The following is a 16,642-nucleotide window of genomic DNA, read 5'->3' as shown; positions in this document are numbered from 1 at the left end:
ATCTTCATGTTCCGGTTCACATAACCTTTGCTTTGATGTTAATAAAAAACACTTAGCGTGTACACAATGGTCACCTTTTAGCAAAGAGATTTGAATTACGTCATACTGTATCTTTTTTGTTCAATGAACTTATTTAATATTTTACTTACTATAATTGCCATTTTCCAGAAAGATTTGCAATCGTACAGGATTATTTTAGATTCAAGAACTATTCAAATTTAATGTGTAATTAAGCAGGACACATAAAAAATAATGGAGTATTTTTTTTAGCTACAAAAATCAGAAAATGGCTTTATAATCTGATTGAAAACCATTTTCTTCGTCCATACCCTACCAAAACGAATATCTTGAACGAATGGCTACATAAAGTTAGAGTGTTATTCAAGGAAAATTAGCCACCATTGTCCTAATCTCAAGTTCTGTTCACATATTACATTACCTAAAATAATACTCCAAATAAGTTCATTTATTATGTTTTTTGCTTCCTTGATTATCCATTTCTCGATGTCTTCCTTATCGAAGCAAAGAACAAAGGAGTTCCTTCAAACCAAATATCCTAAATCACTATAATATGTTAGGATATAGTTTGTTCTTTAATTTCTTCTATTGTCTTTCTATTTCTCATTCCACTCTCTTATTCAAGATTTCATGGAAGATCTTAACACATATGTGGCTGATTGCGTCGTTGTATCGTGTTGTTGCAATTGTCTTGTACTCCAAATCGTGATCTTCATCTTCCTTGGACTTCCTCAAAAGCTGGTCAAGAACACGAGAAAGTGCTACACAAAATGGGGAATAAACCGAAGAAAAAGAATGGGGCTTGGTTGCGAATGTCAAGAAAACATAGGGGTTGATCCAGAATGGAGAAAAGAGATTATGAGTATAGAGATGGAAGGTTTTGGGTGTATAGAAGAAGTTGAAAAAGCTTTGGAGGAGTTTTCAAAGAATGGTGAGTTTATGTTTGGGAGCTTCTGGGGACAAGAACGGGTTCTAAATTCTTCGTCAATGTCAAGTTGTGTTAATGACAACATTGACTTAAGATTTGTAAGTGGTTATGAAATAATTGAAGAAAATTTCAACTTATTGGATTATATATTCACAACTCCACATATTGAAATCAGTGGCAATAGAAATATCCACTAGGTTGGAGTTTTTCTTGGTCCTAAAAATACATATTATATTAGTTAATTTTTTTTAATCATAAATGAATGATATGCCTTTTATAAAATAAACTGTAGTAAATATCCATTCAAATATGTTTTTTCCGTATCATTTTAAGTGGTGTTTAGAGATTATTTTTTGTTTCAAAATAATTGACGTTCTCGTTATCTTAGATAAAATTTAATATTATTTGAATTTTGTGACCTATTACAAAATACTAATTTTTTTTTCTTTTGGTTGAATTAATTTCATTTAACGTTATTTTTATGTATTTTCTTAATTCATGTACAAAAACCTTTAAAACTAATTAAAATGATACATAAAGAATATATTTTAACGACTATCTTATATTTATTACTAGGAATTAAGAAATGAAAAGGCTTCCTTCGAAAAAGAATCAATTCAGGACAGAACTACAAATGTGTGAAAACAAAGAGGCATGTACTCTTACGGGTAAGAAAACCAGCATATGCATTATTACAATGACTACCCAAAGAAGTAACAGAAATGAAAACAAAACTTTAGATAAGAGAACTCTTTTAGCAAAAAAAAAAAAACTTTAGATAAGTGAACTCTTCCAACAACGACAATAACAGCGGCCATTCTCTCTGGTCGTCCACAACAGTCTCACAAGTTGCAAAGTCTATCTCAAAAGTCACTGTTCTACACTCTTTCTCAAGCAAACACTCTATGAACCACAACCGCGCTTCCACATCCACAGTGTAAGGCAGTAAGAAGGACATGCTCTTTACTATACTTTCTACGTCCAAAAATTGGGTTCCAATTCCATCATCATATAAATCTTTAGGCGCATCCGCTTACTGATCATTGTCATGCTATGATCCATCAAATTGGCATACAAAAAACCTCCTATCATGGTGTTTTTATTTTTTTAAATATTAGGAAGTTTTAGGCTGAAACCTGTAATTTTACCACACATCAACATGTATTATTAGTTTCACAGTAAGCATTAGGCCTGGGCATTCGGGTCGTCGGGTCGGGTTCGGGCCGGGTCCTTTCGGGTCCGGGTCTTTCGGGTCTACGAGTTTAGGACCCGATAGGGTAATTTCAAATTTTCGGTTCCGGGTCGGTTCGGGTCGTACCGGGTCCGGGTCGGATCGGGTCTTATATAGTTGGACCCATTCGGGTAATTAGAATTTATCGGTTCGGTTCTGGGTCGGGTTCGGGTCGGGTTCGGTTCGGGTTCGACCTAAAAAATATCTAAAAATACCTTAAAAGCATCTGAAAATATTAATATATCCGAAAATATTTGACATTTTATTTAAAATTTGTGTTTTTATTATATTAAAATGTGTGTATATACTAAATTATGCGAGATTGATCAATAATTGGTTGTCTTCTAATGGCTGACCCCTTTGCTCTGTAGACAAATAACCCGTCTTCGACTCCCCCTAAATTCATTTTATTTAATTTACATTATTAATTCGGGTACCCGTCGGGTTTCAGGTTCGGGTCGGGTCGGGTCCAAGACCCGCGGGTCCTCTACAACAAGACCCGATAGGGTAATTTGATCGGATCGGTTCCTACCCGGACCGGGTTTTTTCGGGTCGGTTTCGGGTCGGGTCTTCGGGTCCGGGTAAAATGCCCAGGCCTAGTAAGCATCACGCAATATCCTAAAACCGCTACCCATTTTAATATTTATCAAAAATAAAAAAGAATAAAAGCATAATTATAAAAACAAGAATGTAGTTGTGTGATGTGCTTCCTACCCGATTTCCGAATGAATGATTTCACCGTCAATCAACATTAATCTCTCTCCACATATTTAATATCTCATCAACAATTGAAATAAAAATAAAAATCAAATTTAATAAAGATAAATGCAAATTAAATTTTAATTTACTACGCGGGAATACAATTCAATCACAACTTCGTCTCCATCAACGCGCTTTATCCACTTGAGAACTATTCATCCCCAAATTCAATTTCAGAAAACCCTAAATAAAACTCAAAACGTCTCCAAAAAGTTATCTTCCTATTCTCCTCTCCTCTCCACCAATGGCGTCTACGAAACCAACCGATCAACTCAAACAGCTCAAAGACATCTTCGCTCGCTTCGACATGGACGGAGACGGAAGCCTAACACACCTCGAGCTCGCCGCTCTCCTCCGCTCCCTCGGAATCAAACCTCGCGGCGATCAGATCTCTCTCCTCCTCAACCAGATCGACCGCAACGGCAACGGCTCCGTCGAGTTCGACGAGCTCGTCGTCGCGATCATGCCGGACCTCAACGAGGAGGTGCTCATTAACCAGGAGCAGCTCATGGAGGTGTTCCGCTCGTTCGATCGTGACGGTAACGGTCAGATAACGGCCGCGGAGCTGGCTGGGTCGATGGCTAAAATGGGGCATCCGTTGACTTACCGTGAGTTGACGGAAATGATGACGGAGGCTGATTCTAACGGTGACGGTGTGATTAGTTTCAATGAGTTTGCGCATATCATGGCTAAGTCCGCCGCTGATTTTCTTGGATTGACCGCTGCTGCTTAATTTCTCTTCTCTGTGTTTGTTTTTTGATTAATTTAATTTATTTTTAATGTTCTGCTTTGTATAAATGCAACTTGTGTAATTTAACAATACTGCCACTAATCTTTTCTCTTTTCTTCTAATTAATTTAGAGAAAATTGTCCTTTAATTCCTGAACTTTTCAAAAATGGTTGAAAAAATCATGAATTTTCTCTTATACCATTTAAAGCACCAATTAATCTTTACTATTCCCTTGAATTAATTTAACTAAACTAATTTTAAGACATCGTTAGTTTGGTTAACAGAAGGATTAGACAACTCCATTTATTATCTCTTTTAAACACCAAATGACATTCATTTCTAAGGGGTTGTTAGTGGGAATAACATTTATAATAACTTTTAGAATTTTAAAGTCTATAGTTATTGGCTAATAAATTCTAATATTCTTATAAAATCAACTATTATTGGATTGATGATTTTTCAATGACATATAAAATCCATTATTATTCAAAAAGTTTGGGTTTTAAAGATTTTTAATTCTATCAAAATAGTGTTAGTGGAACTTGAATTCTTAATACTTTAACTCATAAAACAAAACTTTCAAAATAATGCATAGATACTCGAGATTCTCAAAATCATCGTAGTAGAATAGTTTCATAGATTTTTTAAATATGAAAAACTCATTAAAACATTTTATAAATTTAACAAATCTTTTGATTCTTAAAATCAATCAACTCTACCTAAATTCATCTCCCACTAACCCCTCCTAAAATAAGAAAAACCCCAATTCTCCAAACCTAAATCCCTAATTCTAAAATCGAAAAACACAAATTTTTTTTTTAATTTGTGCGAGAATGATAAGAAACAAAGGGATCCCAATGCTAAACATATTTTAGTTGCACATCGTGATTGTCTTTCTTCCAGTTGTCGATGATGTGTTTAGCACTAAGATTCCTTTGTTTCTAATCATTCTCGCACAAATTGAAGAAAAAAATTGTGTTTTACGATTTGAAAATTATGGATTTAGGTTTGGAGAATTGAGATTTTTCTTATTTTAGAAACGGCATCGTTTGGTATTTAACAAAGATAATGAATGGAGATTAACCCCGTCTAATCCTTCTATGTAATATTTATCTTGTTTTATTTTATTTTGGTGTACTTAAATTATTATAAATTAAGTTTAGTACATGTGTTTGTGAAAAAAATAGTTACAAAGACCAGAAAAAAAAATTAGTTTTGAGGATTTGAAGTTTGGTTGGGATATTAAAAATCTCAAAATTTGAGGATTTGAGATTGAGTTGAAAATACCCTAAATAAAAAAATGAAGAAGTGAAAATAGTTTTTAGAAATTGGCTTCCCAATAGCCAGACATTGCCAAGAGCCTACTGCGGGATGGACGTTCCCAATCCTATCTAGCTCTAGGTGGTCCTGCTTGGCTAGTGGCTACACAATAGACTGCAGAGGGAGGCGCATGAAACTAACCGATATTTCCCTTAAGATGTTAGTTTGTCATGTTACACGACTCATGTATGCACTACATTTTGTTAGCTTTGACAGATATGGTTGATGTCTGAACTCTTGTGCTTTGTATTGGGTTTAAACCTATTTTCAGACGTTAAAGAAAAAAGAAATTGGCTTCCCATTCTTTCCAGTTTCCACCATTTTCGTTTGAAATTGATTTAATATTTAATCAAATAGTTACAAATATAGTCAGACAAAAATAGTCATAGATCTAGCTAAAGATTATTAACTATCCACAAAAACTATCTACAAAATATTTCCGTGTGTGAAGTATAATTACAGATGCCTTTTCTGACAAGGAATCTCAATAAAAGAAGCGCTAATCTCTACACTAGAGATGTATATATATTTACATTAGAACTAATTCTATACTCTTCAGAAAGCAACAAGATCTGTATGGATTTGATCATAAAACCTATCTTCTCTCCGTACACTAGCAGCTCTTCTCGCCGTGTATCCGACAGTGGTGGGTCTAATCGACCTCTGCCTCACCATCTCTACGAACTCAGCATCATTAGAGTGACCCTCGTACCGAATCCACTGAATCATTTGATGGTATACAGGGAAAAACCTCATTTTCACTGACTTGTAGATGAAGTAAGGGATCAAAGAGAATATCATCACAAATAAAGTGGTGAGCCAATACGAAGGAGCAGGAGCTAGGGCTTCGAGGAAGACCATGTAAGCATCGGTAGAGAAACTTGGGGACATAGCTCCATATATCATGAGGAAGATGTACCAAAGAGCAATTGATCCCCAAATCACAATGTGTTGGACCCATGTGAAGTAACTTATTGATAAAGCCAATTGGAGATTGACTACCCATACCATGCAAGTGTACATTGTTCCTCCCAGGACTTCCCAGCCTGCGGTTTTGCCGTTTGGGTCGAATAGCTGATGTTTTAGAGATTCCTTGCATAGGAAGAAAATGGCAAGGGCACTTATGACTCCGTTGAACATCCATCCTATGATCCGTTTCCAGCTGAAGAGAATGTTTTGCACACCTTCTTGGTATAGCAACGGAAACTGCCATAAAGAAACAATGGTAAGTAATCAAATGCTTTGAGCCCTAAACCTAAAACCTACCTTGTAACAGAAGCGAGCTGAGACGTCTTGATCAAATACTCCAACGGCAATAACGGGGAGAGAAGAGAAAAAAACGTTGAAAAGAGAGAGGAACCAGTCGTTGTAGGCAGGTTGTGCAGAGAAGGAAGTATAAGCTTCATATAAGAATATCGTGACACCGAAAGTGATATTCTTGTAGAAGAAGTAACATATCTGCAAGAGAAAAACAAAAAAAAAAAACTGTAGGAGATAGATTGAAGAAATTGGAGATGTTTCCAAGAAAAACATTTTTACCATGGATGAGATTCTGCTGTAACACCAATGGCCATGAACTAGCAATAACCGCTCTAAATATCTGAATTGAGCAATGGCGATATCGCTAGACATCACTGCTTGCATTCCTTCAACGCCGCTTATTCCTACACCAATGTCAGCTTCTTGAAGCATTCCTACATCATTTGCTCCATCACCAATCGCTAAGGTTGTTTTTCCTGTTCCGGACTTAACCAGTCTTGTAACCTAAGAAACATAAAAAGAAAAAACATATTCTGTCAGAATGAAATTTAATATTTTACAATGAAAATGTAAACGATTGTAACAATGCTTTTTGTTTAGGAGAAGATCTGCAGCAAATAACAGAGGCGCAACCAGTGGCAAGATCAAGAAACGTTTTCTTGATTTCATCCTCGAGGGCGTAGGTTAGCGACTTCCCGTCTATAATTAGTGCAAACGCTTCAGAGCTTGCGCCTGATGCATCCAGTAAAGCCCTTCCTTCTTCTATTTGTTTCACAACGCTTTCTCTAGATCCCAATTCAATCTCGTCTTTGACTCCAGATTTCTCCAGGGACTTGATATGTGGTGTCTCAAGATTGATGATGATCTGTTTCATCTCTTGTCTTAGTAAGCTAGAAGCAAATCTGCACAAGAAAATATTCTCACGTCAGTAACCAAGAACACACAAAAAAAACAAGAACAAGAACATCATGCAATACCCAATATTGATAGCTGTCTCCATCTTGTCTCCAGTTAAAACCCAAATCTTGATTCCAGCTTGAGCAAGTTTGTCTATACATTCAGGAACCTAAACACACATCAATCCAAAAAAAAATGTTAGTTCCAAAAACCCTAATCTGTCAAAACTTTTGTAACTTTTATATAGTCTTTAGTTAAAGTCATACCCCGTTCTGAAGTTTGTCCTCAACCGCTGTAGCACCAAGGAGAATGAGATCACGTTCCATCTTATCTGTGATTTCGTCTATCAAAGCTTCTCGATCCTCGCTTACCGAACTCTTAGCTTCATTGAAGCCCTTGTTGAACTCTATGTACTCGTTTTCATCAACCTCACGGTATGCTAGTATCAAAGTCCTTAGACCTGCATCTGCATATTGGTTTACATGTTCTTGGGTTTTGGCCTCAAATTGACGACCATTCTTCGCAAGTCTTTCGAACATTACACTAAAAAGAGTACAAAAAAACATCAAGTTAATATCTTTAATCACAAAAAGAATGTGTCTAGTGTCTCAAATCGCTTACTTGTCAGCTCCTTTAGACAACAACAAGAGCCTCCCATCATCATCTCTTACAATCACTGACATTCTCTTCCTCGAACTATTGAATTCAAGAACGTTTAGTAACTTGTAAACCCTGCAAGAACATATGAAGCTTTCAGCTCAAGGAATCACATAAATGACCTAAGATCATGGCATAAGCGGATAAAACATTAGCTTTTCCCCAAATTGACGATTTTTTTAATAAATAAAATTAAAATTAACCTAAAATGTTTATAACATCTTAAATCTCAGATTCGGTCCTGCCTAAGATCGATAAGAAAAAAAGATGAACCTTTCAACATTTTTCCCTGTTACAAGATCCAATTCCCTAAAGGAGATCCCATTCTGCGACCGGTTAAAGAATATAGAATCACAAGCTATCAAGAACTCAAACACACACTTAACAAGAAGTCCTTCTCTTATTATTCAATCAATCAAGCTTAAGTACAATATCAAAAGCTTCAATCACAAACTCGTATCATCAAACATCATCACAACATTCTCTTATATAGAGATTTCTATTTTCCTAATCCTATTTGATATTACAAAAAACCAAAACCTCAACATATTAGGATTAGGTCAAGATACTTGTTCACTAAGCTTTCTTATTCTTTAAGCTTAAGTCAACATTCTCCCCCTTAAGCTTAAAGCCATCTTCACAAACTTCTTGAACTCCAATGAGACTTCTCATCTCTCTGAACTTTATTCTACCAAGTGATTTGGTGAGAATGTCAGCTCTTTGTTCACTTCCCGGAATGTGTTCCACACCAACTTGCTCGTTCTCCACGCACTCTCGAATAAAATGAAACCTCCTGTGTATATGTTTACTCCGACCATGAAACACAGGGTTTTTAGTTAACGCAATCGCAGACTTATTATCAACTCTAATAACCACACGCTTGGTGGCTTCTCCCACAACTTCACTTAACAATTCCTGCAGCCAAATGGCCTGTTTTGCAGCCTCTGTAGCTGCCATGAACTCAGCTTCACAGCTAGACAAAGCCACTATCTCTTGCTTAGTTGAGCACCAGGTTATGGGACTGTTACCAAGATAAAACACATGACCCGTTGTGCTTTTTCCATCGTCATTGTCCACGTTATGTGAGCTGTCACTAAAACCTTCTAGCTTTAATCCTCTGTTTCGTTCAAACCGTAGCCCAAGAGTACTCGTTCCTTTTAGATACCGTAGTATCATCTTTAGTGCAGCGCCGTGTGAGACCCTTGGTTCCTGCATATATCGACTTAGAACTCCAACTGAGAAAGATAAATCAGGGCGTGTATGTAGAAGATATCTGAGACAACCAATGGTCCTTCGATACTCCTTTTCATCGATTCTTTCTTCAGTGAGAGCCCTTGAAAACTTGGCATTCATCTCCATTGGTACATGAGTAGGATTACAAGCATCCATTCCAGTTTCTTCTAAAATTTTCTGCGCATATCTATCTTGTTTCAGGATGATTCCGTTGTTACTTTGATGCACCTCGATCCCTAGATAGTAAGTCAAGAGACCAAGATCACTCATATCAAACTTCTTAGCCATCTCTGTTTTGAAGTTTAAAATTGACTTAACGGAGGAGCCTGTGACAAGTAAATCATCAACGTACACAACTACTACAAGTAACTCTCCATTCATCTCCTTCCGGTATAAAGATGGCTCCTTAGTACATCTCTGAAACTGAAGCCCACGCAATATCTGATTCAGCTTAATGTTCCAAGCTCGAGGAGCCTGTTTTAAACCGTACAAGGCTTTCTTAAGTCTATAGACCTTATGTTCTTGTCCACGCACAACGAACCCCTCCGGTTGCTCTACATAAACTTCTTCTTTCAACTCTCCATTGAGAAACGCGGTCTTCACGTCAAGATGATGGATTTCCCATCCTTTCTCAGCTGATAAAGCAATGATCATTCGAATAGTCTCGATCCGAGCCACTGGAGCAAAGACTTCATCATAGTCTATGCCGTGCCTCTGAACATAACCCTTTGCCACTAGCCTAGCCTTAAACTTACTGATGCTTCCGTCTGCGTTTCTCTTTATTTTAAACACCCATTTAAGCCCTATAGGCTTTACTCCCACTGGAAGCTCCACTAGTTCCCAAGTATCGTTCTTTTCGATAGAGAAAATCTCGTCCCTACACGCATCAACCCACACTTCCAACTCCTTTGCTTCATCGAAACTCCATGGTTCATCATTTATCACCATCAGCAAACGCTCACATTCAACTTCAGCCAAAGTAATATAGTCATCAAGATAGGCGGGAGTAGTGGTTACTCTCTGTGATCTTCTCAATGGTGCTTGTACTTCATTATTCTCTTCATTACCTTCTTCTTCTTCTTCGTTATCCTCATCAATAGTTTCATCTTCTTCTTCATCATCAAGGTTGATAATTTCTTTAGTATCATCTTTTATTCTTTTTACTTGGACAACTAGTTTCTCGTCATGCTCTGTTTTCTCTTTTTCACTCCAATCCCACTTCTTTGTTTCATCAAATATAACATCTCGGGAGACAACAATACGCTTAGTTGATGGATCAAAGAGACGATATGCTTTAGACCCTGGTTCTGTTCCTAGATGCACAAGTATTCTTGTTCTATCATCAAGTTTCTTTCTTCCTGCATTAGTTGTCCTCGCATAACATACGCAGCCAAAAACACGCAGATGAGTGAGACTTGGTTTTTTAGACTTTAGAGCTTCGTATGGTGTCTTTCCTTCCAGTGACCGAGTCGCCACTCGGTTGATTAGATATGTAGAATGTCTCACTGCCTCACCCCAGAGTATATTAGGTAAGTGCATATGTTTTAACATACTTCTTGTCATCTCTAAGAGAGTCCTGTTACGGCGTTCTACAACTCCATTCTGCTGCGGGCAATAAGGCGCCGTTAGATGTCGTTTGATTCCATTTTCCTCACAGTACGCTGTAAAATCATTAGATAAGAACTCTCCTCCTCGATCTGTCCTAAAGGTTTTGATCTTACTCTGTACTTCCTGCTCTACCATCTTCTTGAATTGTTTGAATTTTTCAAACGCCTCACTCTTCACATTCAACAAGATTGTCCACATATATCTTGTATGATCATCAATGAGTACAAAGACGTAACGCTTCTGTGCTGTTGTTGATGGTGAGATAGGTCCACATAAATCTCCATGAATTAACTCAAGTGGCTCAGATGCTCGATATAAGGTTGCTTGTGGGAATGGTCTCCTTGTTTGTTTTCCAAGTAAACAAGATATGCAGGTTTCTTCTTTAGATGTGATCTTAGGTACGCCAATGACTAGGTCTTTCTCGACCATCATCCTGAGTTTCTCGGTGTTGATGTGACCTAGACGGGCATGCCATATAGATGATTCATTCATTGAAGAAACTTGCAAACACTGAATCTCATCAGTTTGCAAAGTAACCTTATATAGTCTGTTCTTCGAACGTTTTGTGCTTACCATTAGTGCTCCTGATCGATCGTACATCATCAGTGTATCACCTTTCAAACGGACTTCACATCCAACCTCAGTAGCTTGTCCTAAGCTTACTATATTGCTCTTTAACCCTGGAATGAAGTAGACATTATCCAGGACTTTCTTCTTGCCATTCTCAAACGTAAACCGAACTGAGCCTCTTCCTTTTATATCAATACGTGAGTCATCCCCAAACCTTACCTTGCCTATAATAGTTTCATCAATCTCTTGAAAGAACAGTCGGTTTCCACTCATATGGTTACTTGCTCCATTGTCGAGATACCATACGTTTATTGTGTCCATATCAGCTTCAAACACGGTAGGATTGACTCTGTTCTCATTGAGATAAATCACTTCGTTCATCATTAATTTGTCAGCCTCATGAGTGTCATCATCATTCTTCTCAACAGTCTCTTGGAGCTTAAGGTGTTTATCTGGACAATCAGATGCATAATGACCCTGTTTTTCACATCGGAAACAGGTAATGTGGGAAAGATCTCCATTAGATCGAAGCTTATAGGCTTCTCTCTGACTTTGGAAAGAACCTTGACGGCCACGACCTCTTCCTCTCCATGGTGTACGACCACCACGACCTCTGCCTTTTCCGTATCCTCCATAGTTCTCTGAGTCAGCATACATTAGTTTTGTCTGATCATCACCTGCATCATCTTCTTCCTCCTCTGAGATTCTTTCTTCATAAACCTTAAGCCGACCAACAATATCTTCAAAGCTTGTGTTTTTCAAGTCAAGCATCTGTTCAATAGAGGCAACGATTTGGATATACCTTTTTCTAGGTAAGCTTTTCAAAAATTTCTTCACCAACTTAGGCTCGTCTATTATTTCTCCTAGTGCAGCTGCCTTAGAAGTGATTTCAGATAGCTTTCCAACAAATACGTCTATGGTGTCTCCGTCCTTCATCTTGGTTTTATCGAACTCTGCCATCAATGTTTGCAGTCTTGCTTCTCGTACCCTCTCTGCTCCAAGATTTCGAGCTTTTATTGCGTCCCACACACCTTTAGCTGTATCCAAGTTTCCTATCTGCAGAACCAAAGCTTCTGGTACCGATTGGAACAAGTAGGCTATTGCCATATTATTTTTCTTCTCATCCTTGTTTCCAGGATCGATCACCTCCCATACCTCGCTCACCTTCAGTGCTATCTTCATCTTCATACTCCACACGGTATAATTTGAAGCAGTTAACATCGGAAACTTCACAGAGGGAGGACCACCTTCTTTCGTCGTAACAGGATCATCTTTAATATCTACCATGGTCGTGGATGTCTTGTATTAGGTCTGCAAGAATTCTTTGTATGGCTCTGATACCAAATATAGAATCACAAGCTATCAAGAACTCAAACACACACTTAACAAGAAGTCCTTCTCTTATTATTCAATCAATCAAGCTTAAGTACAATATCAAAAGCTTCAATCACAAACTCGTATCATCAAACATCATCACAACATTCTCTTATATAGAGATTTCTATTTTCCTAATCCTATTTGATATTACAAAAAACCAAAACCTCAACATATTAGGATTAGGTCAAGATACTTGTTCACTAAGCTTTCTTATTCTTTAAGCTTAAGTCAACAAAGAACTCAAAGCCAAGCTCTCGTGCCGCAACAACAAATGAAGCTTCATCAGGAGACTCAGCTTCATAAGAGACATTCCCTGTCTCTTCATCAGTTTCAGGTATCGCCGTGTGACACACGGCAAGTAATCTAAAAAACTTCTGCAACACGGCAGCTTGAGGCTGCTTCACCCAGCTCCCATTCATAACCCTTTCATCCTCAAAGTTAAACCCTTTAACCTTAGGACCAGACCTGTCCACAACAACAACATCTAAATCCTCATCATCCAAAGGCGAACCGCCACTTCTCACAGCCATAGCTCTCTCCACCTCCGTTATCCCACGTCCATAAGCCGTACCCGCGATAGAACACTTGATAAACTCCATCGAGTTGCACGTTAAAGTCCCTGTTTTATCGGATAGGATCGTGTGGACCATACCGAGCTCTTCGTTTAAGTTCGAAGTCCGTGCCTGCGCGGGTTTATCTGTTTCTTCGTAGTACATGTGAATGTCTCTGTTGATGAAAACGCTCTGAAGAACTTTAACGAGCTCGATGGAGACGTAAAGCGATATTGGTATGAAGTAACCGTAGAGCATTACGGCGGTGAAGAAGTGGTAGACTGCAGCCATTGGAGCTCTTTCTGGATCAAAGAAGATCGTGGCATCGTCTGGCTTCAAGTACCATCTCTCTGTTCTTCCGTTCGTGAGTTTATCTTGTCTTGTTTCGACTCCGAAGATGATTGATCCGATGAAGGACATTAGAAATACGAGACCGAACATTAAGTAGATGATCTTGTCCATTTTTCTCTCGATCCTGCTTCTTTTTGATGGTGGATCAGTTGAGTTTTGTATCACCTGTTTTTTAATTCATCAAAATAAAGATTTTTGTAATCTAAAAAGTTACTTGGGTATATTTTGTATTACTTTAGCTAAACATTGTTGAACTTGAATGAAATGGAAAGGTAAATACGTCACGACGGTGGACTTAGGCCTGGGCGTTCGGGTATCCGTTGGTGTCCGGATCGGGTTTTCCGGATTTTCGGGTTTTTCGGGTTTACGTTCTTAGGTTCCATAGTAAAATTTCATTAGTACGAATCGGGTTCGGATAATAACACTTCGGGTTCGGTTAAAAAATATATTGCGTCCTAAAACCCATAAAATAACCATATATCATTTAGATTCGGGTTATATCGGTTCGGTTCGGATATAACCAAAATAAAAAACAAAAACTTAAAGAAAAACATAAAGAAAAACAACTAAATTAATAAAAATTAATCTATCACACATAAAATTGCTATAATAACAATAAAATGTTAAATCAAGCATGAAAACAAACATTATTTGTAAACAATATACATTATATTATAGAGAGTAGACTTATTATTCCAGTGAACAAATTAAAAATTACTTATTTATAACTAATTGTGTACTTAAAACATTTTTAATATTGTTAATATTTATTATTATATATCATATTACCACGAATATTAAATTTTAAAACTAAAATACTTATATGTGTATATATATATATATATATATATATATATATATATATATTTCAAAATATTTATATTAATTAATAGTTTCGGGTTTTTCGGATTATCCGTTCGGGTTCGGTTAATAACACTTCGGGTTCGGATATTTTTTATACCACTATACAAGATCCGTTCGGGTATTTTTACATTTCGGGTCAGATAACGGGTCGGATTTTTCGGTTCGGGGTCGGTTCGGATTTTGGGTTCCAGATTTCGGTTCACATTGGTAAATACGTCATGGTGGAATGTATTTTTGGGATTGCGAATCTTTTATTTTTAACAAAAATATTTGTTGTATAATTTTTTTTCACTAAATAATTTTATTTACGATTATGATTTTTATGGCATTGCAGAATAGCGGAAATTGTGTAAAATTATATAAAAGATCCATGATGTTTTAGATTTTTTTCTTTGATTTTTTTACACTTTTAGTTAATGCATTTTACATCAAAAATCAACGCATTAAAATATGAGTTATACTATAATTTATTAGAAAATAACTAATTTTAAATTCTTAAAACAAAATATTGATAAAATTTCATACTTATTTAATTTTGTTAATATGTATGAAAAACTTTAAACATAAATTTCAGGTAGTATTAAAGAGCCTTTGTTTTAGCGAAGAAAAGAAAAAAACAGAGCAGAACAAGATCCGATGAAACTGTGTACCTTTGTATATCGTGTCCGGTGAAAACGACAGCTCCGTACACGTACTCCGTGTTACGAAGCTTCGAATCTCTAAGAAGAATCTGCTGAATAGACAAAGGAAACCTCTCATCTCCAAGCTCCAAACTCCCAACAAACATATAAAGATTCACATTCGGATCTTCACATCTAACAACGCCTCTGAACTCTTTAAAATCAGAATCTTCATTCAACAGCGAAGAAGTCGCATCAAGCCCCTGTTTCACTTTCAGGTTCGTCTCTCCGTCAAGATTCATCGTCTCTACGTAGCAAATCGAGTCCTCGTAGCTCGACGACAGAAGCAAAAGATCCGCCGGAAAAAACTCGTCTTTCTCCACTCTCACCACGTCGCCTACTCGTATATTCCTCCACTCATCTCGCCGGAATATTCCATCTCCGTCGTGAACTTTCACTTTTCTGTTATTCACTTCAATATCCTGAAAAAATAAATAAAAAATCGAAACTTTATAAAACCTCCATGTAAAATAAAGATGAAAGATAGTTTACAAAAAAAATAAAGATGAAAGATAGTTTACAAAAAAAATAAAATGATGAAAGATAGTTTACAAAAAAATAAAAAATAAAAATAAAGATGAAAGATTTAAACTAGTTGCTCAAAAAAAGAAATATTTAAACTTTTTATCGGACCTGTTGTTTCCGGTGCCAATCTTCGATACCGTCTTTAACCATTGTGACAGTGATGACGAGGGCGAGAGGTAATAGAGCACTAATGGATCCGTACGGAGAGAGATCAGTCAAGGACAAGATTCCGGTGACGAGGAAGTAGAAGTTAGCCACGCGGCGGAACTGCTCGAAGAGAGATTTTGGGAAGAAAGAAGCGGCGGTGTATTTAGTTGAACAGACGTAATTTCCGGCGTAGTTCCGGCGTTCAGCGGCCGGAGAATCCGGTTCGTTACAGTAGACGACACGAGAGAAACCGGGTCCTCCTATGTTAGAATGGTCTTCTTGGAAACTTGATTTACCACATGTGTAGGAATAGATCCTACTTAGATGTAATCTTCTTCTTCTCCGACCACCTCCTGCCATAGCTGTAAGATGCAGTCTAAATTCCACATTGGATATTAGACAAAGAAAAGTTTAATATATAAAGAGAAGTCCAACTCTAATTAGGGGTTGATTGGTTTTCCCGCTACCACCCGCAAACGCAGCTTTTGCGGTTGGTAGCGGTTGACAGCGTTTCAAAACAATCATACAAATCGCTACAAATCGCTTCAAACCGCTGTGAACCTTTTAAAATCAAAAGCTGGTTCTAGCTAGCGTTTGCGGCTGCGGGCGGTTGCGGTTGGATAAAAAAATATTAAACTTTTTTTTCTAAATATTTTAAACTTAAAATTTTAAAATTTAAAATATTATAAATAAAAATATATACACATTTTATATATTAATTTAAATTCACAAACAATATAGTATTTTTTTATAAAAACTTTAAAGTAGCTATTCATCATAATTTTTAAAAGTTAATATACATACATATATAAAGATACACACATATATAAAAAAGAAACAAAATATTTTCTAAAATTTTTAATATAAATCTTCATAAAATATATTAAAACTATAACTTTCAACTACTTAAAAATAAACTTAATATTATTATTAATC

The 16,642-nt window shown here is 36.8% G+C and overlaps 4 protein-coding genes across 6 annotated transcripts; 2 read left to right on the top strand and 2 right to left on the bottom strand.

The window, feature by feature from the left end:
* Window positions 1-186: 186 nt before the first annotated feature.
* Window positions 187-2,077, top strand: LOC108807547 (uncharacterized). The gene is made up of 2 exons (XM_018579826.2): window positions 187-1,044; window positions 1,523-2,077. The coding sequence occupies exons 1-2, from the start codon at window positions 649-651 to the stop codon at window positions 1,586-1,588; spliced, it is 462 nt and encodes a 153-aa protein (XP_018435328.2). The 5' UTR covers window positions 187-648; the 3' UTR covers window positions 1,589-2,077.
* A 950-nt stretch (window positions 2,078-3,027) lies between these two features.
* On the top strand, window positions 3,028-3,867 carry LOC108851706 (probable calcium-binding protein CML16). Its single transcript, XM_018625166.2, has one exon. The coding sequence runs from the start codon at window positions 3,181-3,183 to the stop codon at window positions 3,667-3,669; it is 489 nt and encodes a 162-aa protein (XP_018480668.2). The 5' UTR covers window positions 3,028-3,180; the 3' UTR covers window positions 3,670-3,867.
* Window positions 3,868-5,357: 1,490 nt separating this feature from the next.
* On the bottom strand, window positions 5,358-6,678 carry LOC108853459 (phospholipid-transporting ATPase 10). Its single transcript, XM_018626873.2, has 3 exons — window positions 6,526-6,678; window positions 6,253-6,444; window positions 5,358-6,192 (listed from the first exon to the last, which is right to left on the bottom strand). The coding sequence occupies exons 1-3, from the start codon at window positions 6,676-6,678 to the stop codon at window positions 5,542-5,544; spliced, it is 996 nt and encodes a 331-aa protein (XP_018482375.2). The 3' UTR covers window positions 5,358-5,541.
* On the bottom strand, window positions 6,617-16,076 carry LOC108850355 (phospholipid-transporting ATPase 10). Of its 3 annotated transcripts, none has more exons than XM_057006696.1 (7): window positions 15,668-16,076; window positions 15,005-15,456; window positions 7,765-7,875; window positions 7,410-7,686; window positions 7,224-7,312; window positions 6,880-7,148; window positions 6,617-6,750 (listed from the first exon to the last, which is right to left on the bottom strand). In XM_057006696.1, the coding sequence occupies exons 1-7, from the start codon at window positions 16,064-16,066 to the stop codon at window positions 6,734-6,736; spliced, it is 1,614 nt and encodes a 537-aa protein (XP_056862676.1). In that variant the 5' UTR covers window positions 16,067-16,076; the 3' UTR covers window positions 6,617-6,733. The 3 variants fall into 3 exon arrangements, with proteins under 3 accessions (XP_056862676.1, XP_056862675.1, XP_056862673.1); XM_057006695.1 differs by lacking the exons at window positions 6,617-6,750; window positions 15,668-16,076 and adding exons at window positions 8,074-8,144; window positions 12,828-13,655 and having other exon boundaries at window positions 6,803-7,148; window positions 15,005-15,142; XM_057006693.1 differs by lacking the exon at window positions 6,617-6,750 and having other exon boundaries at window positions 6,803-7,148.
* Window positions 16,077-16,642: the final 566 nt, after the last annotated feature.

Source organism: Raphanus sativus, chromosome 4, assembly GCF_000801105.2.
Source record: "Raphanus sativus cultivar WK10039 chromosome 4, ASM80110v3, whole genome shotgun sequence".
Lineage (NCBI taxonomy): Eukaryota > Viridiplantae > Streptophyta > Magnoliopsida > Brassicales > Brassicaceae > Raphanus > Raphanus sativus.
This window is presented reverse-complemented; position numbering and strand designations above follow the sequence as displayed.